We start from the raw sequence: 26017 nt of genomic DNA on the forward strand, positions 1-26017 counted from the left end.
TTAGTGAGGAACAATGTGTGAGACATCTGTGCTTCAGTAAGGATGTCCTCACTGAAATCTGCCACCTGCTGTAGCCACAACTGCAACCTCCGAACAGGGCGAGGACCGTATTGCCAGTGGCTGTGAAGGTGACCGTGGTAATGACCTTTTATGTGTCGGGTTTTTTCCAGGCTGGAGCTGGAGATATTTGCAACATCTTGCAGTTTGCTGTCCACTGTTGCATAAGGGAGGTCACTGAGGCTCTGTATTCAAAGAGAGCTGACTACATTTCATTAATTTGCCAGAAAGCAGCAGGTGGAGTGAGCATGTGGCTTTACTAGGATTGCATGGTGTAGGGTGCCATTGACTGCACACATGTCGTTTTGCGGGCGCTGCATGTCAACTCTGAGATATACCACAACCGAAAGGGATTCCACTCCCTCAACCTCCAGCTGGTGTGCGACGATAGGCAGCGAGTCATGCAGGTCAATCCCCGGTACCCTGGCAGCTGTCGTGATGCCTTCATTCTGCGGCAGTCCACTATACCATATGCATTTGAGCCACCACGGCAAACCAGAGGGTGGCTACTGGGTGACAAGGGCTATCCGCTGACGACATGGCTCATGACTCCGGTGTGCAACCCACACACACATTTTGTGTGGCAGCATGCATAGAATGAAAGCCGTGCTGCCACACAAATTGTGATAGAGTACACCATTGCTATGCTGAAACAAATCTTCCACTGCCTGGACTGCCCTGGAGGAGGCCTGCAGTACTTGGCAGAGCGGGTATCAAGATACATAATGGTCTGCTGCATGGTGCACAATCTCCCCATCATGAGGGCACAACCCTTGCCTCCAGCTATACGGCAAACAGCTGAGGAGTGGAAGCATGGGAGGAAGAGGAAGAGGAAAGGAGGAGGCAAACTAGACAGCCCCATTCTGGCCAGGCTGTTCGTGAAGAACTCATCCGAGTGCGATACAAATAACCACTGCCCCAATTCCCCATTCACCAGCAGTCCAACACCTTACCTTCCCTCTGTCGCTGACCATCACAGTGTCTGCTTGACCACAATGCAAATATAAAAGCCAATAAACATTCCAAACCAAATTTATAACTGAAATCATGCCATATTGCATACAAACGTAAACTAATCAGCCTTGTGCATTCCCTTAGTGCCTGTCTTCCATGTGCCTTTGCCTGTCCTATCGCTCCTACACAGTGCTACCTCTGTGGCTGCAGCATGGCTGGAGGAAGGCTGCTGAATTTCAGTGGAGGGGACTGCAGATGGCCTAGGAGGACGACCTTGAGCAGCTCTGGGCCCAGAAGGCCCGGCTGTGGACTGCACCATCTCGGCATGGGTGGCAGCAGTCTGGGGTGGCTGGCTGACAAGCAATAGCAAGTGCACTGGCAGAGTGGCAGGGGTGGGAGGCTGAATGCTGTCATCCTGAGAGAGGACAGCAGGTTCATGCTCCACGCTGCCACTGCCACTCCCCCGGGGTGATGCCTCAGCAATCCTAGTAATCTGTTGGAGGACAGATTGCTGGACTTCTGCAACACCCTGCAAGCCCCTTTGAACACTGGAATCCAGAGCCATGATGGCAGCAATGTGAGCTTCCACTGCAGTTGCCAGACATTGCCAGTGGTTGCTGCTTGTGCTGCAATGGAAGATGAAACATCGGCCATCAGATGCTGCAGCATGGTGGGTCCACAAGTGTGTTAATGGAGTTGGCCACCACATCCATGCTGGAAAGGATGGGCTCCAAGCTCTGCGCAAAGCCCTGTGCCAACTTGGTGCCGGACTCCTTCATGCTTCTTGACATTGCACACAGGCTTTCTGGCAGGCTTCCCAATGCACCAAGCATTTCATTGTGCTCACTCATCAGCCTTCTTCTGCAGCTTGTAAATCAGAAGAGACTGTGGGATGAGGGGGAAGTGGGATTTGAGAAGGAGGATTAGGTATGAGGATATCATCACTTCTATGGTTGCAGCCCTGCCACTGGCCTCGGCTTCAGCAATGGCCATTCCAATAATGGCCAGCATCATCTTCTCCATGAGGATAAGAACATTCAGATGCACCTGCCCCCCGCTGGTTAGGTCCTGCTGCCGGTTGTGCACCACCTTATCCTGGAAGTGTGTCAGTTAGTATCGTGCAATATGTTTGGGTGATGTAGCTGTCATGTTGAATAGCTGGCAGTGTGTGCAAGCTCTGAGATTTGGGTGTGAGGCTTGCAGCAGTGCTAAGTGTGTGAAGGTGAGGTGAAGCTATGGATGTTACGTATGAGTCTGGATTGATAGAGATTGTTGGTAGGTGAGTGGTGGGGGTGTGGTGCACTGCGCAGTTGCTGAGACTGGTAGTGCAGTTGACGGGATATGGCATTTGAAGATGCATTCACCGATCTTGACCACACATGTGAGATCATTGAATTTATTGCGGCATTGAATCCAGGTGCTCGGGGCTTGGCTCCTGGCATTGACCACCATGGCTATCTGCTCCCACTGCCTTCTGAGCATTTTTTCTGGAGGGCTTCCTGACCACCTGTGGATACAACACATCTCTCCTACTTTTCATCTCCTCCTGTGCAGCGTCGTAAAACCTTAGAGCTTGCTCTCTTCCATGTTGTGCCATTATTGTTTCCCATGCCAGAATCAGTTGCAGAATAACTTCCACCACCTGCTCCAGCCACAATGCACCTCCTATTTAAGAAGTGCAGGCTGGCTTTAAATAGTGCAAGCTTAGTTTAAGTGGCGCTAGCCTCTCATGATTTTGGGCCCCCTGCTGATACGTGCAGCCAATGAACAGCTGGTTGCATGCTACAATCATGGAAAAGAGCAGTCAGCACAAAGTTGGTGTTTTGCCTACTCACATTGAACAGGTGATGGTTAATCGCGCATCATGATCCCTGCACCCATTTTTGGGGGCTATCGAATTTAGCCCCCAGTAGATCAGAAAGTCCCACGTTCAGTCTTTGGTCTGTGCTGAGTCACCTGATCTCAGCTAGAGCAGAAATTTCAACACTACTATTGGCTTCAGTGCCCTGGGCTAGGGAAGGAGCAAAAAATCAACCTGAGGTCCCTGGCGCCTGCTGGAAAATACATGTGGTGATACAATCAAATTCTTGTTCTGTTGTGACACTTTCCATAATCAAATACCCTTCGAACAGATTCAGAAGTCAGCTGCTACTGTTTCACAGAGTTTTCCTGACAGTTTACTACAATGAAGATTGCTTCCTTGTTTCCTGACATTGACTTAGCAGAGGAGGATGAGCAGGAGCAGGAGCAGATAAGGGCTGCCCAAGTTTTCAGGTGTCACTAAAGGCATTCTGTCTGGATCCACCACCACGCCACCTAATACATCTACAGACCCTGGCAATATATGAAAAACACTACTTCTGGGACTAAGATTAAGCATGGAGGCAGTTAGCTGTACCATCTGATTCAGAAAGACCTACACAACCTTAAAGATTGGCCAGCACTGCCAGTGGCTGTCAAGGTAACTACAGACCTCAACTGTTGTGCCTCAAGCTTCTTCCAAGCGAGCAGTATTAGCCAATTTTCTGTCCATAACTGCATCAATCTGGTGCTTTAATCACCTTTCCTACTGACCAAAACAGCAACATAAAAGGGCTGCTGAATTCCAGTGGACTGTTGGATTTTCCAAAGTATAGGAGGTGGTTGATAGTGTAGGAATTAACACTAGCGGGGTTGGGGTTATTGTCTCTGGCTAGTCAGAAGCCTCTGAGCTGCTCCAAGGACCCCCGTGCAGTTTCGAAGCGCTCCCCTATTCCTGGTTCTGACCGCCAGACTTATTCGGTAGCGATGTAGACAGAAAACGTGACTCATGGTTTGGGTGCAAAACGGACCAGTATTTATTGAAACAAAAAGAAACAACTTAAAAATAAACAATACAATACACCTGTGCCTGGTACAGCACTTTTGCCTAACGCAGTACACTTAGTGTCCACTAGAGTGCTCTTTGCTCAGTGCAACACTCCTTTATTATTTAAATACAGCACCTTTAAATATAGAAACACCTTGCTCACTACAGCACCTTTGCTTAGTGGCTTTTACTTAAAACAACACTTTAATACAGCTACTCTCAGTGTTCACTACAGCCTTATCTGCTAGTGCAACACTGTTACTTAAATAGGGGAGGAGAGAACGGACACAATGAGGGAAGATCGACTAAAATCACAGTTCTAACAAAATTCCCACTTAATTCCCACCCCTATACCTATTCTAAGTTGCCTTGTAATGGACCAGAAAAATATATGCTCACCAATGAAAACGCCTTCTCCGTGCCCTGCGATCTTTGATCTTCACTGCCTCGAAGTAAAAATGCCCCAGTATTTTAAAAGTAAACTGCTGGTGTTCCACTTCTTCAGGCAGACTCCCACGTTGTAGAGGGCACAGAGGCGAGGCCAGAGAGAGAGAGAGCGGCTTCTGAGAAGCTATCTTTTATACCCCATTTGGGGCCCGCCCAAATCCGGATGTATCGAGGCTAAACAAAAGGGATCCAAACTGCCCCATTGTCTTGTAATGGGTTTGGATGAATCACCCATTCGTTTAAACTGTTTCCAGTTTAAATGTGTCCTCATTGTCTGTGATGGCTTTGAATAAAGTTGCAGTTTAAATGTGTCCATTGTCTGTGATGGCTTTGAATAAAGTTGCAGTTTAAATGCGTCCTTTGAATAAAGCTGCCGTGGTTTGAACTATTTCCTTGATTGCTTGAGTAGTGTAAACAAAAGTCATTGTCCTTGTGGTCAGACTGAAACTGCAGTAATCCTTTGTGTAGCAGTTTCTGTAAACACATCGATTGTCTCTGCAGGGAGGGGGAACTCCCTGAACTGCCTTTGATTGGCAGTCTGGTCAGCCATCTTTGATCTTCACCCTTTTCACAGACACACACACAAGCTGCTTTTTCAATTCCTTGTCTTCTGCCATGCGGTCTGGTGGCCATTTTGATCCCTGGATTTTTAAAGGTATATTACCCAGGTATTCTTTAATCAAAAATTAATCTTCAGAACTGTAGGAAATTTTGAAATTATTGCGAAATCCTACAATAGCCATGGCCATCCAAGTCCTTAGCCACAATGCTATAGCTTACATGAACAGAAAAAGGTTTTATTGCATCAATGCACAGCTCGCCTGTGACCACCAATACTGCATTATCAATTCAATGCATGTTTAATGGTTTAATTCTATGCTAATAGAATCATAGAAATTTACAGCACAGAAGGAGACCATTTGACCCATCGTATCTGTGCTGTAGCCCTTTAGGTTGCAGCACCAAGTGCATATCCAAGTACTTTTTAAATGTGATTAGGGTTTCTGCCATGACCACTATTACTGTCATCTGCGCTGGCTTACTTGAAAGCAAAAAGAGGCTGGAAGGATGGTTCCTCAGAGACCAAAGCTAACCACTTCAACCCTGACTAATGATACCCTTGCAGCAGCAATGGACAAAATCTGAGTGAATGAGGCCCATGCAACACTAGGGTTACTACTGCGCATACCACAGAAATCTTGAAATTGTGCTTTAGATGTCTGGACAGTTCATGGATACCTTACAGTATGGCTCCCAGGGTTTCCAAGATTACTTTAGTGATTGTCTTACATGTGCCTTTGCCTATCCTGGTGCTCCTATGCAATGCTACCCCTGTGGCTGCAGCATGGCTGGTGGAAGGCTGCTGACTTTCAGTGGGGGAGACTGCAGATGGTCTTGCTGGGCAACCTCATGGAGCTCTGAGCCTAGTAGGCCCAGCTTCGGACTGCACCACCTCGGCATGGGTGGCAGCAGTCTGGGCTAGCTGACTGACAGTCAAGAGCAATGGCATGGTGGAGTGGCAGTGGTGGGAGTACGAATGCCGTCATCCTGAGAGAGGACAGCGGGGTCGCCCTCCATGGATCCATTACCACTCCCCCGGTGCAGCGCCTCAGCAATCTCAGTAATCTGCTAGGGTACAGGCTGTTGGAGTGCTGTGAAACCCTGCAAGCCCCTTTCAACACTGGTAAACCCAGCCATGATGGCAGCTTGTGTGGCAGCAAGCTGAGCTTACATGACTTCAGTCTGAGCTTCCATTGTAGCACGCAGACATTGGGTGGATGCTTGTGCTGCAATGGAAGCGGAGACTTCGGCCATCAGGTGTGGCATGATGATTGAGTCTGCAAATGCGTTAATGGATCTGCCTAGCCCTTCCACACTGGAAAGGATGGGCTCCAAACTCTGCCAAAAGCCCTGTGCAAGGCTGGAGTTACACTCCTTCATGCTCCTTGACATTGCATTCAGGCTTTCTGGCAGGCTTGCCAATGCACCAAGCATTTCATTCTGCATACCCATCAGCGTTCTTCTGTATCTTCATCCGAGTCCTGTGCAGCAGAACTCCTGTGCGACCTTGCTCTCTGGGGAGCTGCTAGCAGCCCACTCATGTCCAGTGTCTCACCATGTGCACATCCCGCGTCTAACCTACTATCTAAAGTACGCAGAGTGTCAGTATCTGAGTTGGTGGCTGGGAGTGTGAAATCGAGTGACAGTGTTTCTTCTTCTTCTTCACTCCCCTCTCACTCTTCTTGTTCAACCACTGGCTGGGCAGGCTGTATTTCTTGGGTGTCTGAAATGCGAAAGGCACAACGGTAAGATTGTGGTGAGGGGAGGGGAGGAAGCAAGAGGGGCATGCTTACACGATGTTGTGCAGGTTGTAAATTAGAAGAGATTGTGGGATGAAGGGGAAGTGGGATGTTAAAAGTAGGATAATGTATGAGGATACAGGCATCTTGTATTCTTTCAGCCCCACCACTGACCATGGGCTGAGCCATCCCGCTGTGTTTGGTCTCCCCAATGTAGAGGAGACCGCAGATTAGGTGACTGCTTTGTGGAACACCTCCGTTCAGTCCGTCAGGGTGACCCCGAGCTTCCGGTCGCCTGTCACTTTAATTCTCCACTCCATTCCCACCTCATCTTTCGATTAGGCACTTTACAGCCTTCTGGACTCAACATCGAGTTCAACAACTTCAGATCATAACCTCTGCCCCTATTTTTTTTTCACATGGCAGCTGTTGATGATTCTGCCAGTGCCATTTACACTTCATCTAGACTCATCTTTTGTTTCTTAACTTGTCCCATTACCATCTCCTTTTGCCTGCACCATCATCCCTTTTGTCTCTTAATCTCTCCTGCCTTCCATCCTATCACAGACCTTCCCTTTTGTTCTTTCCTCTCCTCCCCCTCTCCCTGCCCCTACACTTGCTTAAAAACCTTTTACATCTACAACTTTTTCCAGTTCTGACGAAGGGTCATCAACCTGAAACGTTAACACTGTTTCTCTCTCTACAGATGCTGCCTGACCTGCTGAGTATTTCCAGCATTTTCTGTTTTTACATCATTAATTAAGACATTTAATAAGATATCTGGCCATCTTTAAGCATGATTGGACTCAGAAGTGGCATGCATTTCAATTCCCACAACTGGAGGTGCTTAATTAGAAGGCAGATTTGTAGGCCTTATTTGTGTGTGTTAATGATGCTATTGGTTCTCTGCAAGTCGGATTATTTTATATTTGTGAGTGCAACTAATCAATGGAGAAGTGAACATCTCCTGTTGGCTGCACTCCTGCAATGTAAAAGTGCCTTAAATCTGCTTAGGCCATTTACACTGATTAAACTTTAGTGATTTATAAACTGATTGTGTTAGATTATTAATTATCAAAGCATTAGCAAAAGTGAAGCGATAAAAAGAAATGATCATGGGTTAGTTTAATGAGTTAATACAGTAAATACTGTAATACTGGAACAACTAGGATACACAGAAGCAGATGTAATCTATGAATATTATAAATAACCTCTCACTGATTCAGCAAAATCTACTGACCTGTGTTTTATCAGTAATCATTTTGTTGTTAGATCGTGTACATTTAAATCATCCTGGTATGCGTAATTGGTAATGGGATGCTATAGCTATTCAGAAGAGACATCCATTCAAATGAATGAGTGAAAAAAGGGTTTTGAAAAAGCCACGCAATTAAGCTGGAAATACACTTTAACAGCTGTGTATTCAATTGAGTAATTGTTTTGTTTAATTGGCTAAGCTTGAAAAGTTGACACAATTAATATCAATTCATCATTGCTTGTGTGTCACAATATCAGAACAAAAATTATATTTAAAAGCAGTATCGGCAGAGACATGTGATCAGATTATTTTACTTGGATGTGTGGATGGAGAAAGAGAAAACCCAGGAAATTGAGGAAAAAGTAAACTAACAAACAGCTAGGATAAATATTATCAACCAGTGTAAACACTACAGTGTGTAAGTACGGTACAGTTTTTGTAATGACATGAAAAGTGCCTTTTTTACAAGATTCCTACCTACCTTTTCCCGTTAAACTGCATGATAGGTATGGTATATTGGCCCCTGAGTAACATATCAGGTTTGAACAATTGTTTCAGATGGTTTGCAGCTTGGGTCTGGATATCATTAAAGGCAACCTGTCGCAAAATAGCAATAATTATATAACATATTATCTACATTTTATTTACTGTATTACAAAATTAAACTTACAAAAAAATACAATTAACATTTCTCTGGTCCTGGACATGCAAATATGGAGAGCATGGCCAACTTAACGTCACGCTCCGCGAATTTGGACCTTTGTGCTGAGTTTAGCGCCGGGTCCTAAGCTCGCTCTGAAAAGCGAGCGTGCAGCAGACTGACAGAGATGCTGTCAACACTTCTTAAAGGGACACACACATCTATCAGGTAAGTTTGCATTTAAGCTTTTGGACTGGATTTTTTGGGCTACAAATTCGGCTCCGTTGCGCCTCTGGGGGACACTAATGGGGCACAAAGGGCTTATCGCCCGTTTGGGGAGGGGCAAAAAAAGCGCGTCTTGAGAAATTCGGCCGGGCGGTAGCCAGTAGTGTCCCAGCCGCAGCGCTGCCGGCGATGACGTCATCGCCATGCGCCGCGACCCTTTAGCGCCCCGCGGTGGCCCCTTATTGTCCCACGGCAGAAATTCGGCTGCACCCCGCAAGGCTGCCGTGGGTGGTGTCAGTGCCAGCCTTGTGGGTTGCGAGCCGGGCGAACCTCCGCTCGCGGGGCAGTATTTAAAGGGGAGGTGTGACCGTGACTTGCACCACCATTTTCTTTTTTTAGTTGACCTCCAGATCGGCCCTCCATGGTGTGCCATGGCATTGTCCTGACCACCATTGCGCAGCCCAGCACTGCGTCTCGGTGCCGGGCTGCGGCCATGGCACCACGCTGCCCTGGTAGCCTATTGTGGGCCATCGGAGGCCATGCAGAGTGCGCAGCGGCCCTTCCCTTTAACTGAAGGGGAGGGGCGTTGAAATGTGGCAGTGCCCCGTGGAGCCTCCGAGGAGCGCTGTCGATCGTGGCTCGACATCGTCTTAGTTACCACCCCACCAGGAAGTGGAGTGCCCGAGATTGCCCTCCACTTCCTGTGTGGGGCGGTAAGCTGAAATTAGCAGCCGGGGCAGTACTTCTGTGCCGGGCACTAAATGTCTGGCCTTAACTCGGTTACTGTCCCCAAACGGGGTGTAACCGAATTTCGCGCCCGTTATATTTTATTGAAGTAGTGGCTTGGTGCAATACATGTTAAAAGTTTTTAAAGTGTGCAGCGAGTGCTGCTGGATGTTTGCAAGGCCTCGGATGGTAAAGTAAGGCATCTGAGAAGACAGAAGATGCTGGAAATACTCAGCAGGCCAGGCAGCATCTGTGGAGCGAGAAACAGAGTTATCGTTTCAGGTTGAGATGCTGCCTGACCTGCTGAGTATTTCCTGTGTTTTATGCTTTTATTTCAGATTTCCAGCATCCGCTCGCAGAGGGAAGAGGAAGATGCAGATAAGGATGACACAGACGTGGAAGACGCGGAAGAGGAAGAAGCAGAAGAGGTGGATGCAGAAGAGGCAGAAGCAGAAGAGGAGGAAGCAGAAGGAAGGATGCAACCCAGACAGCCCCTTACTGGCAGGGATATCCAGGATGGAATGATCTGCCTGTGGTACCAGTGAACACAACCCCAATTCCCCTTTCAACATTTGTCCCACACCTTACCTTCCCTCTGTTACTGACCATCATAGCATCCTCTTGGCCACAATGCTGAAATAAAAGTCACCACAAAGCAAACTTTCCAATCCAACTTTATACATCTATCATCCAATATGACATCAAGAAATCAACTAATCACCCTTATGTATTCCCTTAGTGACTGTCTTGTGTGTGCCTTTGCCTATCCTACTGATGTCATGCAGTGCTACCCCAGTGGCTGCAGCATAGCTGGTGAAAGGCTGCTAACTTTTAGTGGGGGATACTGCAAATGACCTTGCTGGTCGACCTTGAGGAGTTGGTGGCTGAGAGTGTCAAAGCGAGTGACGGTGTTTCTTCTTCTTCTTCTTCACTCTCCTCTCTCTCTTTTTGTTCAACCACTGGCTGGGCAGGCTGCATTTCCCGGGTGTGTGAAATGAAGAAGGCACAAGGGTAGAGTTGTGGTCAGGGGAGGACGGGAAAGCAAGAGGCACATGTGAGAAGGATAACATTTGAGGATACCAGCATCTTGTATCCTTTCAGCCCTGCTGCTGACCAAGGGCTCAGCCATGCCCCTGCCAAGAATGGTCAGCTCCGTCTCCTCCATGCTGAAGCTAGGAATGGGAGGTGTGCCTCGTGTTTGGTAGAGATTGTTGGTAGGTGAGTGATGGGGCGGGGGTGCAGTTGTTAGAAGACAGCTTTTGAAGATGCATTCACTGACCTTGACCACTGGTCAGCAGTCATGAAACTTCTTTGGGCCACTGGACTCAGGTGGTGGGGGGCGGCACTGCTGGCAGTGATGGCCTCGATGATGTGGTCCCACATCGTTGTTTCTGGAGGGCCCCTGTGGGTAGAGGACCTTTCATGCAGTGTTGACTCCCTGCACAAAGCTGGAGTTCTGCATGTAAGACCTTGGGTGCCCTTTCTCTGGTTTGCTGAGCCATTTGTGTTAGTGCTGAAGCACTTTTGCCATTTCTTTAGATGTGGAAGGCAAATCAGCTTTAAGAGCTGAAGACTTCTATTTGGGAATTCTGGTCAATGTTAATTTTTTTAAAAACTGGCTATTTTTAAATGATTTTTATTTTTTTTCATTTTAGAAGGCAATTCCCCTTTAAGGGACCACACTACGTTCTAAAATGACAGCCTTGCTTTAAGAGAAGGTTGTTCTTGCTACAATGACGCTGCGGCCATGCTACATTGGGCCTCCTGCAGGGACTACTGCTACGAAAACGGCCTTGCACGTTAAGTTTAACGCTGGGCTAATGTTAGTTAGCAACCAGCACCAATATCCTGGTCCTGCCAGCGCCATTAATTTCGGTGGCTGTTAATTCTGGCTTGCGGTGGCACCAGCAGGTTTTTAGCACTCTCCAATTTTTAGCCCATAATGCCTTCTTGAGCAAGCAGGGTAAAGTGACCTAGGCAGCACCATAGCTTTTCCTAGTATCACTTCAGAACCACCTGACAGGAGTTGCACTTCTGCTGGTTGATAATAATCCTGACAGTATTTTCTAACTTTGGGGAGGAGGATTGCACAGCCGCAGTGTTCTAATGTGGCTTGGCCGAGAACTTACTCAGATCCAGTGAAGTTTGAATGTTAGCCAAGGTTGAATTAGTGACCCTCTTTATAGGAGGCCACTACCTGTACATTAAAGTCACTGCTAATAATCTGGACAATTAAATTTCTTTCCTGTATTGAAATAGTTCATAAATATTTAATATCCCCAAATAAAATTAGATTTGTCAAATTCTTTTATAGCGTGACCCAGTAATAAGCCTGGTTAGGGTAAGCACACTTGTTACACAACTGTGTAAATAGCTTTGAGTCCTCATGATAGCCAACACCCTAACTTGGTAACTATACGTACCTACTGGTCACAGTTTAGTCACTCAGTCCCAGAACTCGTACTTTCACTAATTTTAGTGAAAAAGTAGATGTAAGTAGGGATTGGTGGAATATCAGAGAGGCAGTGGAGAAGCCAGCATGATTGATCATGTCAAATATAGTGGAAAGATCAATGAGGCAAGAAGGGATAACGCAGCAAAGTTACAGCCACAGAGGATGCCGTTTGTGACTTTGGCCTGCAGTTTCAGTATGTGAAATGGGCAGAAGCTGGACTTGGACGGATTGAAACAGGAAGTTCTGGGAGAGATGGACAGAGAGCCGTGAGGCAATGGCATGCTCAAGGACCTTAGAGAAAAAAGGGAAATTAAAGAGATGCAATAATTAGAAAGGAGGGTTAAGGGTGGATTTTTTGAGTAGGGGTGGTGAAGAGATGAGTTTGGAAAGGGATAGGAGGATAATAAAAATGTGGACTAGACCATCGCAGTGGCATAGAGAGTCATAGAGTTATACAGCACAGAAAGAGGCCCTTCGGCCCATCGTGTCTGCGCCGGCCATCAAGCCCTGTCTATTCTAATCCCATTTTCCAGCACTTGGTCCGTAGCCTTGTATGCTATGGCGTTTCAAGTGCTCATCTTGAATGTTGTGAGGGTTCCTGCATCTACCACCCTTTCAGGCAGTGAGTTCCAGATTCCAACCACCCTCTGGGTGAAAAAGTTTTTCCTCAAATCCCCTCTAAACCTCCTGCCACTTACCTTGAAACTATGCCCCCTGGTTATTGACCCTTCTACTAAGGGGAAAAGTTCCTTTCTATCTACCCTATCTATGCCCCTCATAATTTTGTACACCTCAATCAGGTACCTCCTCAGCCTTCTCTGCTCTAAGGAAAACAACCCCAGCCTGTCCAGTCTCTCCTCATAGCTGAAACGTTCCAGCCCAGGTAACATCCAGATGAATCTCCTCTGCACCCTCTCCAATGCAATCACATCCTTCCTATAGTGTGGCGACCAGAACTGCACACAGTATTCCAGCTGTGGCCTAACTAGCGTTTTGTACATCTCCATCATAACCTCCCTGCTCTTATATTCAATGCCTCGGCTAATGAAGGCAAGTATCCCATATGCCTTCTTAACCACCTTATCTACCTGTCCTGCTGCCTTCAGGGATCTACGTACATGCACACCAAGGTCCCACTGATCCTCTGTCCTCCCTAGGGTCCTACCATTCATTGTGTATTCCCTTGCCTCATTAGTCCTCCCAAAATGCATCACCTCACACTTTTCAGGGTTAAATTCCATTTGCCACTGTTCTGCCCATCTGACCAACCCGTCTATATCATCCTGTAGCTTGAGGCTTCCCTCCTCACTATTTACCACTCCACCAATTTTCGTGTCATCTGCGAACTTACTGATCATACCTCCTACATTCATATCTAAATCATTAATGTACACTACAAATAGCAAAGGACCCAGCATCGATCCCTGCGGTACACCACTGGACACAGGCTTCCAGTCACAAAAACAACCTTCGACCATCACCCTCTGCCTCCTACCACTAAGCCAATTTTGGATACAATGTACCAAATTGCCCTGGATCCCATGGGCTCTTACCTTCTTGACCAGTCTCCCATGTGGGACTTTGTCAAAAGTCTTACTGAAGTCCATGTAGACTACATCAACTGCACTACCCTCATCCACACATCTAGTCACCCCCTCGAAAAATTCAATCAAATTGGTTAGACATGATCTCCCCCTGACAAAGCCATGCTGACTATCCTTGATTAATCCTTGCCTCTCCAAGTGGAGTCTAATTCTGTCCCTCAGAATTTTTTCCAATAATTTCCCTACCACTGATGTTAGGCTCACTGGCCTGTAATTCCCTGGTTTATCCCTACTACCCTTCTTGAATAATGGTACTATGTTAGCTGTCCTCCAGTCCTCTGGCACCTCCCCTGTGGCCAGAGAGGTTCTGAAAATTTGTGTCAGAGCCCCTGCAATCTCCTCCCTTGCCTCACACAGCAGCCTGGGATACATCTCATCTGGGCCTGGGGATTTATCCACTTTTAAGCCCGCTAAAACCGTTAGTACCTCCTCACTCTCAATGCTAATTTATTCAAGTATTAGTGGAAGAAAATATCATAGCAGGTTCTTTAAAAAAGCACTAGATAAATTCCTGTTATTAAAGAGAATTGAGGACTATTAGTTCTAGAATCATAGTAAAGAACCTGATGGAGATTTGGAAGAGTAGATGAGATTGATCAATAGTCTTCTCCTACCCAAAACATTACCATATCCCAGAACACTACTAATGATGGAACAATTCTGTCACGCAGTAATCAATTCGATCTCCAGCAATGAATGGATAGACACAAATAGCTGATAAAAATCTATAGCCAGCCCCTTAACCTTGCCACTACTCAAGGCCTGGCCATCTCCACGGTCTCCATCACTAACAAGGCCACTTCCGATCACATTGTTGTCCTCCCGGCTGTCCACTACACCTCTGGGCATCCAACAAAACTATTATCCTGGAAACAATAGCCCCTTCCCATGGTACCTGTCCAACATCTTCTCTAGCTTGCAACTCCTTCTTCTCTCGCCCTCCACCTGCCATGACAGTACTGGCTCCATCAATCTACTCAACAGTTCACTTGCTTCTGCTGTGACGCTGTTGTCCTCACCAGATCCTCACAATTATCCACCCCCACCACTTCCCCAGTACAACATCCGATTTCATGCCGTTAAATCTGAGAAACATAGACTCAAGCACACAACAGCTCACAACCCACCTGGTTGGTCACTGCCAAATTTCGCTCAAACACCTGAAGAAATAACACATCTCCCTCTTTATGGCTAAATCATCTTATAACATCAGAATTCTTACACTTCTTTTTTCCACTGCTAACTTCCTCCATTGAGCTCCTTCCCTGCTGCCTGTATCACAATTCTGATGCTAGTCGTGAGGAGCTCATGAATCTCTTTGTATGCAAAATTGATGCTATCTGCTTTACTGCCTCAGACTCCCGAAGTACCTTTGCCCTTCCTGATCACTATCAGCAAATCCCTTCCTTCAGCTCCGAACTCATAACACTCTGTAGCTTCACCCCAGCCCTTACCTGAATCCTCTTCTCCATGAAACCCATCTGCTGCTCCCATGATCCTTATCCAACCCAGATCCTGGCCACTGAACTACCCTTCGTTGGCTGAATGCTTGTCGACATTGTCAACTGCTGTTTTTCCTCGGGCACTGATTCTTTCTTTAAAAACGTCCAAAATTACCTTAATACTGAAAAAAGCCTACCCTTAGTGACTCTGTCCTCACCAACTACTGTCCCATCTTTCACTAACCCTTTCTCTCCAAGGTTCTGGAATGTGTTGCCTCCACCCAATTCTCACCCCTTTCTATTTGAATAATACCCGGCTTCCAGTCCACACACAACACTTAAAACACGCTGATCAAAGTCACTAATCATATTCCTTGTGACCATGATGGCAGTAAATTACTTCTCCTTAACCTCCTTGACCTCACTGTGGCTTTCTAAATGTTCGAGCACATCATCCTCCTCAACCACCTTTCCTCTGTGATCCATATGTGTGGTGCTGCCCTAAAATATGGTGGTCAGATTTTGGGCATATTTCAAGTGTGCAGTCCTGGTCTGTGTCTAGCTAGCTGGTCTCAGCTGAGGCAGCAGTAGGGTTGCAACACTCTCTGAGGTGAGGAGCTGAATTGGGTTACAGCTCCTGCTTGTTACCCAGCGACCCTTGCTAGAAAACACACATGTGTATGGACATTGAGTGAGAACAGTGTGGTGTATGTAACCGTTCCACCTTTAAGAGAACTATTTTAAGAGATGCACTACTTTATCTTGGCTGTTGTATACTGTAATACCGGTGGTGACCACACCGGTATATAAGTGCTGTGTAATGATTTATTGGGCAGTTCAGCCTGACCTCCGACTAGTAAAGACCTGTTGAATTTACTCTTGTGGTCTGTGTGCAGTGATTCTTATTAACAATAACTAGAACACACAGACTTAACAGTGGCGACGATGACGATCTTACCCTGCGGCAGAGATATATCCAAGGCAGTTTAACGGGCGTCGAGAAGAGGCATCCGCCCTCATCATCCTGCTGAGAAAAGACTCGGGTCTGAAGAGCAAGGAAGAATCCTGACACGAAGCCTTCCATCAGCAACAGGCAGTGATCATCCCTTCTATCACGGTGGTGGGTAAGCCGATCAGCGACGAGCAGCAAGTCGGCCACGTTGGCTGTGAAGTAGGGGAGGGAAAAACGGAGGATATAAGGGCGGAGAACTCGACCACGGCCGGGGAAAAGAGCCGGACAGAAGTCGGGGCCAGAGGCGCTGAGACTGGGGCAGCGTAAGGCACGGGAGCCGCGGTGAATGCAAATGCAGCCGGTGTAAAAGACCGGGCTGCAAGCGGGCTGGGAGACGCAACAGCGTCGAGAAAGAGCACGACCGGGGAAAAAGGCCGGGCAGCTACCGAGGCCGCGAGGCACGGGATAAAATTTTTAAAAAACCGCGGAGAACTCAGCCGCAGCCGGGGGAAAGGACCGGGCTGCAAGAGGGGCTGGGAGGCACGATTTGAGAACCGCTGGGGAGGGCGAACGCAGCTATACGGCAATCGCCATTACAACCAGCGGGGGAGAAAGGCAAACGCGGGAAGCCACCATTTTCGTAGGTGGGGGAAGAAGACAAGCGCGGGAAACCGCCATTTTGAAAAAAAAATAAAAGAAAAAATTCTTTTTGTTTTTCAAGAAGATTGCGAGGATGCCTAAGCGTGGTAACATCAACAATTTCGATCCCGATGTTGAAGATTGGGCCACGTATGTAGAACGCATAGAGATTTATTGTAAGGCAAATAAAATATAAGATGAAGATAAAGCACTAACCTTACTAAACTCAATGGGTGCAAAGACATACGGGCTATTGAAGCATCTTCTATCACCAGCTAAACCGGCGGATCAGACTTTCGCTAATATTGTTGCTGTCCTGAGAAATCATTTGAACCCCACACCGCTGATGTTAGCGGAACGATTTAAATTTTATGCGAGAACGCAACTGAAAGAGGAAAGCAACGCGGAGTATTTAATTGAACTGCGTAAGCTAGCGAAATACTGTCAGTTTGGGGAAAGACTGACAGAGGCACTGAGAGACAAATTCGTGTGTGGATTGTCGAAAGAAGGAACACAAAAGCGGCTGCTTGAAGAGAATGATCTTACACTTGATAAGGCTGTCACTATTGCAGCATCGCACGAAGCCGCAGCGAGAGGCACTGCGGAAATGCAGCTGAAGGCAGCGGTACTCAGCGTAGATCAAATGGCTTTGGGTACAGCGAAATGTTATCGTTGTGGAAAGACAACACACGATCAGAACCAATGCTGGTTTAAAAATCAGGAATGTAGAAAATGTGGCAAGCTTGGTCACATAGCTAAAGTATGCCGGTCAGGAAAGAAGACCAGCAACAAAAAGTCACCGCAGGAAAAGTGCAGAAAGGTACATAAGGTGGCTGAGAAGAGTTCGGATGAACAGAATTCGGATTCAGACTCCAACAGCAAGGAACTGGGTAGTCTGAGAATTCACAATGTGAGTAAGGAAGCTGACCTACAAACTATCTGGGTCACACTTCAGATAGCAGGAGTCCAAGTGAAGATGGAATTGGACACCGGATCAGCGTTGCCGGTCATGAATAAGCAAGATTACAAAAGGTTATTCACACATATTCCCCTACGGGATACGGAGATAGTATTGCAGACATACACGGGGCAAAGAGTATACCCCATCGGAAAGATAAAAGTCAAGGTGGTACACAAGGGCAAAGAACACCAAGGAATGGACTTATATGTACTACCTGAGGGAGGTCCACCACTTCTGGGACGGGGGTGGATCAGGAAAATAAATATGGACTGGCACTCCCTAAAAGCAATAACGGTAGATTCCGGAAAAAAAGATGTCAAACCTGAACGATTGTCCAGAATATTGGATGAGGCTAAAGAGGTGTTCCAACAGGGACTGGGAACACTGAGAGGAATTACGGCAAAAATCAAGATTGCAGAACATGCAAACCCAAAATTTTTCAAAGCCAGACCAGTACCTTATGCGATACGACCTGCTGTGGAAGCTGAGCTGGAAGGGCTAGAACGTTCAGGAGTACTGTCTAAGGTGGACTGGAGTGAGTGGGCCACGCCCATTGTTCCCGTCATGAAGCGTTCATCGAGTAACAAGCCAGGGGAACCGGGGAAGGTCCGCATCTGTGGAGACTTCAAGATCACGGTTAATCCGGTGCTTCACACGGTGCAATGTCCGCTTCCGCGGATTGAGGATATCTTTGCTTCATTGTCTGGCGGGAAACACTTCACCAAGATAGACCTGGCGCAAGCGTACTTACAGATGGAAGTTGAGGAAGAGTCGCGCCAGTATCTCACAATCAACACGCACAGAGGCTTGTATCGATATAATAGACTGGTTTTTGGAGTGGCTTCGGCTCCAGCAATTTGGCAGAGGGCCATGGAGCAGGTATTAAGGGAATTCCAAGCACTCAATGTTACTTGGACGATATCCTGATTACAGGAGATGACGATGAGGAACACCTTGCAAATTTGAAACTGGTGCTCACCAGATTGAAGGAATATGGACTTCGAGTTAATCGCCAGAAATGTGAGTTCTTTCAGAAACGGATCTCGTACTGTGGTCATGTCATTGACCAGGAGGGGCTGCACAAGTCACCTGACAAGATCGAAGCTGTTGTGAAGGCTCCCGCTCCGGGAAATGTATCCCAGTTGAGGTCGTTCCTAGGGTTGATTAACTATTACCATAAGTTTCTGCCAAATCTATCCACAGTGCTGCACCCGCTGAACGCTCTTTTGCAGAAAGAAGTACCATGGAAGTGGAGCGAGGACTGTAAGAAGGCCTTTCGCAAAAGCAAGGCATTGATCACCTCAGAGGAAGTGTTGGCTCACTTCAACCCAACGCTACCTATTCGTTTAGCTTGTGATGCTTCTCCTTATGGTATTTGAGCAGTACTCTCACGCAAGTTGCCAAATGGCTTGGAAAGGCCAGTCGCATTTGCATCCAGATCATTGACCTCCGCTGAGCGCAACTATGCTCAGATAGATAGGGAGGCTCTCAGCCTTGTGTGGGGAGTAAAGAAGTTTAATCATTACCTGCAGGGCCAGAAGTTTACACTGCTGACAGACCACCAGCTGTTGGTATCCATTTTTAACCCTAAGAAGGGTGTTTCGGTGATGACAGCACAGAGGCTCCAGAGATGGTCCCTTTTCCTAGGGGCACATCAATATCAGATAGAATTCAAAGGTACAAAGCAGCATGGTAATGCTGATGGGCTGTCGCGCCTGCCACTACCTACTGAGGAGGAGGCACCGACGGTTGACCCGGTGGAGTTATTTCACTCGACCATCATCGAATGTTTACCTGTCACCAATGCAAATATTGAAAGGGAGACTAGGAATGACCCGACACTGTCCCGGGTCTACGAATTGACAGTAAAGGGATGGCCAGCCCATGGTGATCCACTGTTACCGGCATTCTCAGCAAGACGAGAACAGCTGTCCATCTGTCAGGGAACATTGATGTATGGAACAAGGGTGATTATCCCTCCTAAGTTAAGAGAGAGAGTTCTAAAAGAACTACATGAAGGTCATCTGGGGGGAGTCAAGATGAAAAGCCTTGCTAGGGCTTATGTGTGGTGGCCGGGTATCGACCAACAGATAGAGGATCTGACGAAAAGCTGCTCAGGGTGCCAAAAAGTCCAAAATGCACCTCCAATTGCACCGCTGCATCCATGGGAATGGCCTTCAACCCCATGGCAACGTGTACATATTGACTTTGCTGGTCCATTCATGGACTCCATGTTTTTAATTGCGGTGGACGCACATTCTAAATGGCCAGAAGTGATTAAAATGACTACCACTACCTCGGAGAAGACGATCGCGGTGCTAAGAACGATATTTGCAAGAAATGGATTGCCAGAGCAAATATGTTCAGACAACGGACCACAGTTCGTGTCAGAGGAATTCCAGAAATTCCTGAAGAAGAATGGGGTGAAACATTATACCTCTGCCCCATATCATCCAGCTACGAATGGGCTGGCCGAGAGGTTTGTACAGACGTTCAAAAAGGCAATAAAGGCCATGAGCGAAGATCAGATTCCACTGCAACACAAGGTGGACAATTTCCTACTGGCATATCGAAACGCCACCCATGCAACAACAAACCAAAGTCCTGCCATGATGTTCTATAACAGGAGGTTGCGGTCCAGGTTGGACTTGTTAAAACCAAATGTGCGGAGGGAAGTCGAAAACAAACAGTTCCAGCATATCAATAACAAGCCCACTCGGAGTTTTGAAATAGGACAACCGGTGTTAGCCAGGGACTATAAAAACGAGAAATGGCAATCTGGAACAATTCGGGCCAGACAAGGACCCCTGATGTACATGGTAGATGTTGGTGAAAATGTAATGCGACGTCATGCTGACCAACTGGTGGGATCGAGAACAAGGGTCAAGCCCATGGTTACGACAGAGACAACCGTGGAGGAAGTTAGTGAACCTGAAGCATCTACCTCAGAAGTGAATATACCTGATGATGATGTCCTATCCATAGGGGATCAACTAGATGAGTCACCCCAGCAACGAGAACCAGAGACCCCTGAAAGGCGTTATCCGTCTCGGATCAGGAGGCCTCCTCAGAGACTGAATCTGTGAACTGTTTTTACATGAAGTTGTGTATATATGTTATTATGTTATGTTTAATGGGGAATATATACTGTTAAGCTAAAAAGGGAGGATTGTGGTGTATGTAACCGTTCCACCTTTAAGAGAACTATTTTAAGAGATGCACTACTTTATCTTGGCTGTTGTATACTGTAATACCGGTGGTGACCACACCGGTATATAAGTGCTGTGTAATGATTTATTGGGCAGTTCAGCCTGACCTTCGACTAGTAAAGACCTGTTGAATTTACTCTTGTGGTCTGTGTGCAGTGATTCTTATTAACAATAACTAGAACACACAGACTTAACAAACAGAGTTGGCAACATTTTTGCTGGACACTGATTTAATCATGCAAAAAAAGATGGAATCAGACTCTGGGAATATTTCAAATGCTGAAATTCCTACTGCTCCAGAACACTGCATCACTGGTGTGACATAGCTCCTTGGGCAACTTATAATGTAACAGCATTCTGCTTTTAGAATTGATGATTTTCACTTTCAGCTGGCATTAAAACTCACAAGCTGGGTGCGGTAGCATAGTGGTTATGTTACTGGACTAGTGATCCAGAGGCCTGGACTAATGGTCTGTGAGTTCAAATCCCACCACGGCAGCTGGGGAATGTTAAATTCAATTAAATAAAATTTGGAATAAAAAGCTAGTATCAGTAATGGTGACTGTCGAAACTTCCGGATTGTCTACCTTTAGGAAAGGAAATCTGCCAGGTCTGACCAAAATGTGACATCAGCCCCACAGCAATGTGGTTGACTCTTAACTGCACTCTGAAAGGGCCTAGCAAGCGACTTGGTTGTACCAAACCACTACGATAACAATAATAAGAACAAAACCGGATGGACCACCCAGCATCAACCTAGGCACCAGCTTCAGACACGACAAAGGCACACCCAGCCCAGACGACCCTGCAAAGTCCTTCTCACTAACATCTGGAAACATGTGCCAAAATTGGGACAGACTAGTCAAGCAACAGCATGACATATTCATACTCAGAGAATCATACCTTTCAGTCAATGTCCCAGACTCCTCCATCACCATCCCTGGGATTGTCCTGCCCCACTGACAGGACAGACCCACCGGAGGTGGTGGCACAGTGGTATATGGGAGGGAGTGCCCTGGGAGTGCTCAACATTGACTCTGGACCCCATGAAGTCTCATGGCTTCAGGTCAAACATGGGCAAGGAAATCTCCTGCTGATTACCACCTACCGCCCTCCTTCAGCTGATGACTCAGTACTCCTCCATGGTGAACACCACTTAGAAGAAGCACTGAGGGTAGCAAGGGCACAGAATGTACTCTGAGTGGAGGACTTCAATGTATATCACCAAGAGTGGGTCGGTAGCACAACTACTGACCGAGCTGGTCGAGTCCTGAAGTATTTAGCTGCCATACTGGGCCTGCGGCAGGTAGTAAGAGAACCAACACGAGGGAAAAACCTACTTGACCTCGTCTTCACCAATCTACCTGTTGCAGATGCATCTGTCCATGACAGTATTGGTAGTAGTGACCAACAAAGTCCCATCTTCGCACTGAGGACACCCTCCATCATGTTGTGTGGCACTAGCTCTGTGCTAAATGGCATAGATTCAAAATAGATCTAGCAGCTCAAGTTTGGGCATCCATGAGGCACTGTGGGCCATCAGCAGCTGCAGAATTGTATTCCACTACAATCTGTAACCTCATTACCTGGCATATCCCTTACTCTGCCATTACCATCAAGCCAGGAGACCAACCCTGGTTCAAATGAGGAGTGTCGAAGAGCATGCCAGGAACACCACCAGACGTACCTAAAAATGAGGTGCCAACCTGGGGAAGCTGCAACAGAGGACTACATGCATGCTAAATAGAGGATGCAACATTTAATAGATGAAGTTAAGTGATCCCACAACCAACAGACCAGTTCAAAGCTCTGCAGTCCTGCCACATTCAATTGTGAATAGTGGTGGACCATTAAACAACTAACGGGAGGAGGAGGCTCTTTGAACATCCCCATCCTCAATGATGGTGGAGCCCAGCACAGGGGTGCAAAAGACAAGGCTGAAGCGTTTGCAACCATCTTCAGCCAGAAGTGCCATGTGGTGATCCATCTAGGCCTCCTCCTGAGGTCCCCACCATCACAGAAGCCAGTCTTCAGCCAATTCAATTCACTCCACGTGATATCAAGAAATGGCTGAGCGCATTGGATACAGCAAAAGCTATGGGCCCCGACAACATCCCAGCTGTTGGGCTGAAGACTTGTGCTCTAGAACTAGCCGCGCCTCTAGCCAAGCTGTTCCAGTACAGCTACAACACTGGCATCTACCCGACAATGTGGAAAACTGCCCAGGTACGTCCTGTCCACAAAAAGTAGGACAAATCCAATCCGCCCATGAGTCTATTCCCAATTGTCAGCAAACTGATGGAAGGTGTCGTCGATAGTGCTATCAAGCGGCACTTACTCACCAATAACCTGCTCACAGATGCTCAGTTTGGATTCTGCCAGGACCACTCAGCTCCAGACCTCATTACAACCTTGGTCCAAACATGGACAAAAGAACTGAATTCTAGAGATAAGGTGAGAGTGACTGTCCTTGACATCTAGGCAGCATTTGACCGAGTGTGGCATCAAGGAGCCTTAGTAAAATTGAAGTCAATGGGAATCAGGTGGAAAACTCTCCGCTGGCTGGTGTCATACCTAGCACAAAGGAAGGTGGTTGTTGTTGTTGAAGACCAATCATTTTAGCCCCAGGACATCGCTGCAGGAGTTCCTCAGGCCAGTGTCCTAGGCCCAACCATCATCAACTGCTTCATCAATGACCTTCCCTCCAGATAGAGTCAGAAGTGGGGATGTTCACTGATGATTGCACAGTGTTCAGTTACATTCGCAACTCCTCAGATAATGTAGCAGTTCGTGTCCACATGCAGCAAAACCTGGACGAAATTCAGGCTTGGGCTGATAAGTGGCAAGTAACATTCGTACCACACAAGTGCCAGGCAATGACTATCTCCAACAAGAGAGAGTCTAACCACCGCCCTTTGTGGTGCACATACCCACTGAGCTATCAGGAGAACCAATTTGTGCCCTTCATTTTTGAATCATGTTTACTTGAGTTTCTCATTTTTTTCTCTGCTTAGACAAAAGACACTTCAGTTACAGAGAAGGATGTACAGCTACAAGAATACCTTAATATGTTCGGACACATCCTCGAGTGCAGGGGTTCCTATGTCAAATTCAATCCCACCATGCAAATGGAAGTATTCATTCATTTCGTACAGAAAATGCTTACATTTGAAGTTTGGGCCAAGAAGAAGGGGAGGCAACTCACGCTCAGTTTTTAACTTGTCATCTGTTAGAAAAAGACAGGGATATTGAGAGTGATATTGTGGAGGAGATAGCACTTCAATTACATTATGCAACAGGTGATTGCGAAGCAATGCTGCATTTAATGTTGCAGTGTCACATTGTTGTCCTGAAAATTAAATATTCCTCATGTTGTTAGCAGACATTAAAGATGATTAATTTTATAGGTAACCTCCACATCAAAAAAACTGTTCCTCATACTATTTTAAGTTATTTAATTTTGCAAGAGTCACAGATGATTTGTGCACTGAAACCGCCAAACTGCGTTCTTAACTATGAAGTTCACAAGATCAAATGATTATAAGATGAGAAAGGTCTTTCGGCCCATCTTAGTTCATCCTTCCAGAGATATCCTAATGTAACCCCATTGTAGCATCTAATTGTTTCTTAAATGCTTGCAATGTTTTTGCCTCCACTATTCTATCAGGAAATTTATTCCATATATTGATCACTCTGTGTGAAGAAGAATTTACTGATACCTGTTCTAAAAGTACCTGTCTCTAGTTTGAACCTGTGTCCTTTTGGTTTACTTCCAGAGTTTAACCTAAAATAATATTCTGGATTCACTTTTTCTATACCCTTAACCATACTATATACCTCTATAAGGTTGTAAGTTCTTTCATTTGAGATTATTTCATTTGTTGGAGTGGAAATATATCCATATTGCATGTTTTTTTTTAATTCACGTGGTTCGCTTATATTCTCAATCATTGGGTTCCTGCCAATCACAGACCCAGAACTTTATAGTGCTCTAGTCTGACCGCACCTTAAACTGCATCCAGTTTTGGTTGACAAGAAACAAGAGAAACGTTCAAGCACTGGAGCCAGTGCAGAAAAGAGCTATAAGGCTGATCACCAGTGTCGGGAGTCTGAGTTGTGATGAAAGACTGGAGAAACTTGGGCTTTTAAGCCTGGAAAGGAGGTAACTGAGAGATGATCTTATAGAGGTATATAAGATTAGATACATTTTTCTTTTAAACTGATCGCAAAATAACATAGTTTTTTCAGAAGGAGGTACCTTTAGATCCGACCTATGTGTTAAAAAGGTTTAATAATGGCTTAACTGTTTGACACTGCAGTTTTAATTCTATTTTCCAGTCACTCAAAGCGCTTTATTATTTACTCTTTAAGAACTACAGTGGTATTGCTGCACCAAAATTAGAAAAATATATTTGCTCTTTACATATTCTCAAAGTTCTCTGAATAAAGTGTTCTTTGATTACTTGCATTTCTTTTCATTTTCTTTATAATAGTCAACATTGAAAATTTCCAGAAAATCTTTGTGGAGTCAGTACTTAGAAGGTATAATTTATCCCTATAGTAATGTACACCTGCCGGTCAAGCAATACCTCGATTTTAAAATTCTCAATTCTTGTTTTCAAATTCCTCCATGGCCTCACCCATCCCTATCTCTGTCACCTGCTCCAGCCCTACCACCAACGTTTCCGTCGTCGGCTTTTACATTGAAGAAACTGCTCATGTGCGAAAATTTGAATGGGCCTTGCAGCCAGTTAAAGTGACCACGCACAGAAAAAAATTAGAGGGAACATTGCCTACAATCTCTGCGCTGCTCCAATTCTGGCCTCTTGTGCATCCCCGATATTCATCGCTCCAGCATTGGTAGCCGTGCCTTCAGCTGCCTAGGCCCTAAGGTCTAGAATTCCTTCCCTAAACCTCTCCGACACTCTCTCCTCCTTTAAGACGCTCCTTTAAGCCTACCTCTTTGACCTAGCTTTTGGTCACCCCTCATTACGTGGCTCGGTGTCAAATTTTGTTTGATAACGCTCCTGTAAAGTACTTGGAAAGTTTTACTATGTTAAAGGCGCTATATATATATATATATATATATATATAACAGCAAGTTGTTGTTGTTAAAATACTATGATAGATTGCTGTGAAATGCTTTGGGACAATACGGGACTAATTTTACTCTACTCGTGCAAATTATGACTGAAAGCTTATGAACTGGTGCTAATCCCTCCTAATGCAAATTTACGAATAGTCCTCAAATTCCCAGCATCAGTTCAGTTGTATCATCATTCACAGGTCCAAGTGCCGAT

General features: G+C 46.1%; 1 protein-coding gene across 1 annotated transcript in view; it reads right to left on the minus strand.

Moving 5' to 3' along the window:
* The window catches only part of ankar (ankyrin and armadillo repeat containing), a 306667-nt gene that overhangs the window by 222788 nt on the left and 57862 nt on the right, over positions 1-26017 (minus strand). Inside the window, exons 4-5 of the mRNA XM_085984217.1 lie at positions 23780-23943; positions 8346-8461 (exon numbers count right to left, since the gene is read on the minus strand). Of these exons, the coding sequence (XP_085840343.1) occupies positions 8346-8461; positions 23780-23943 (280 nt within the window). The remainder of the gene's footprint in view (positions 1-8345; positions 8462-23779; positions 23944-26017) is intronic.

The sequence above is a fragment of the Somniosus microcephalus genome, chromosome 4 (genome assembly GCF_052327205.1).
Source record: "Somniosus microcephalus isolate GS21.2 chromosome 4, FLI_Smic_1.0, whole genome shotgun sequence".
NCBI lineage: Eukaryota > Metazoa > Chordata > Chondrichthyes > Squaliformes > Somniosidae > Somniosus > Somniosus microcephalus.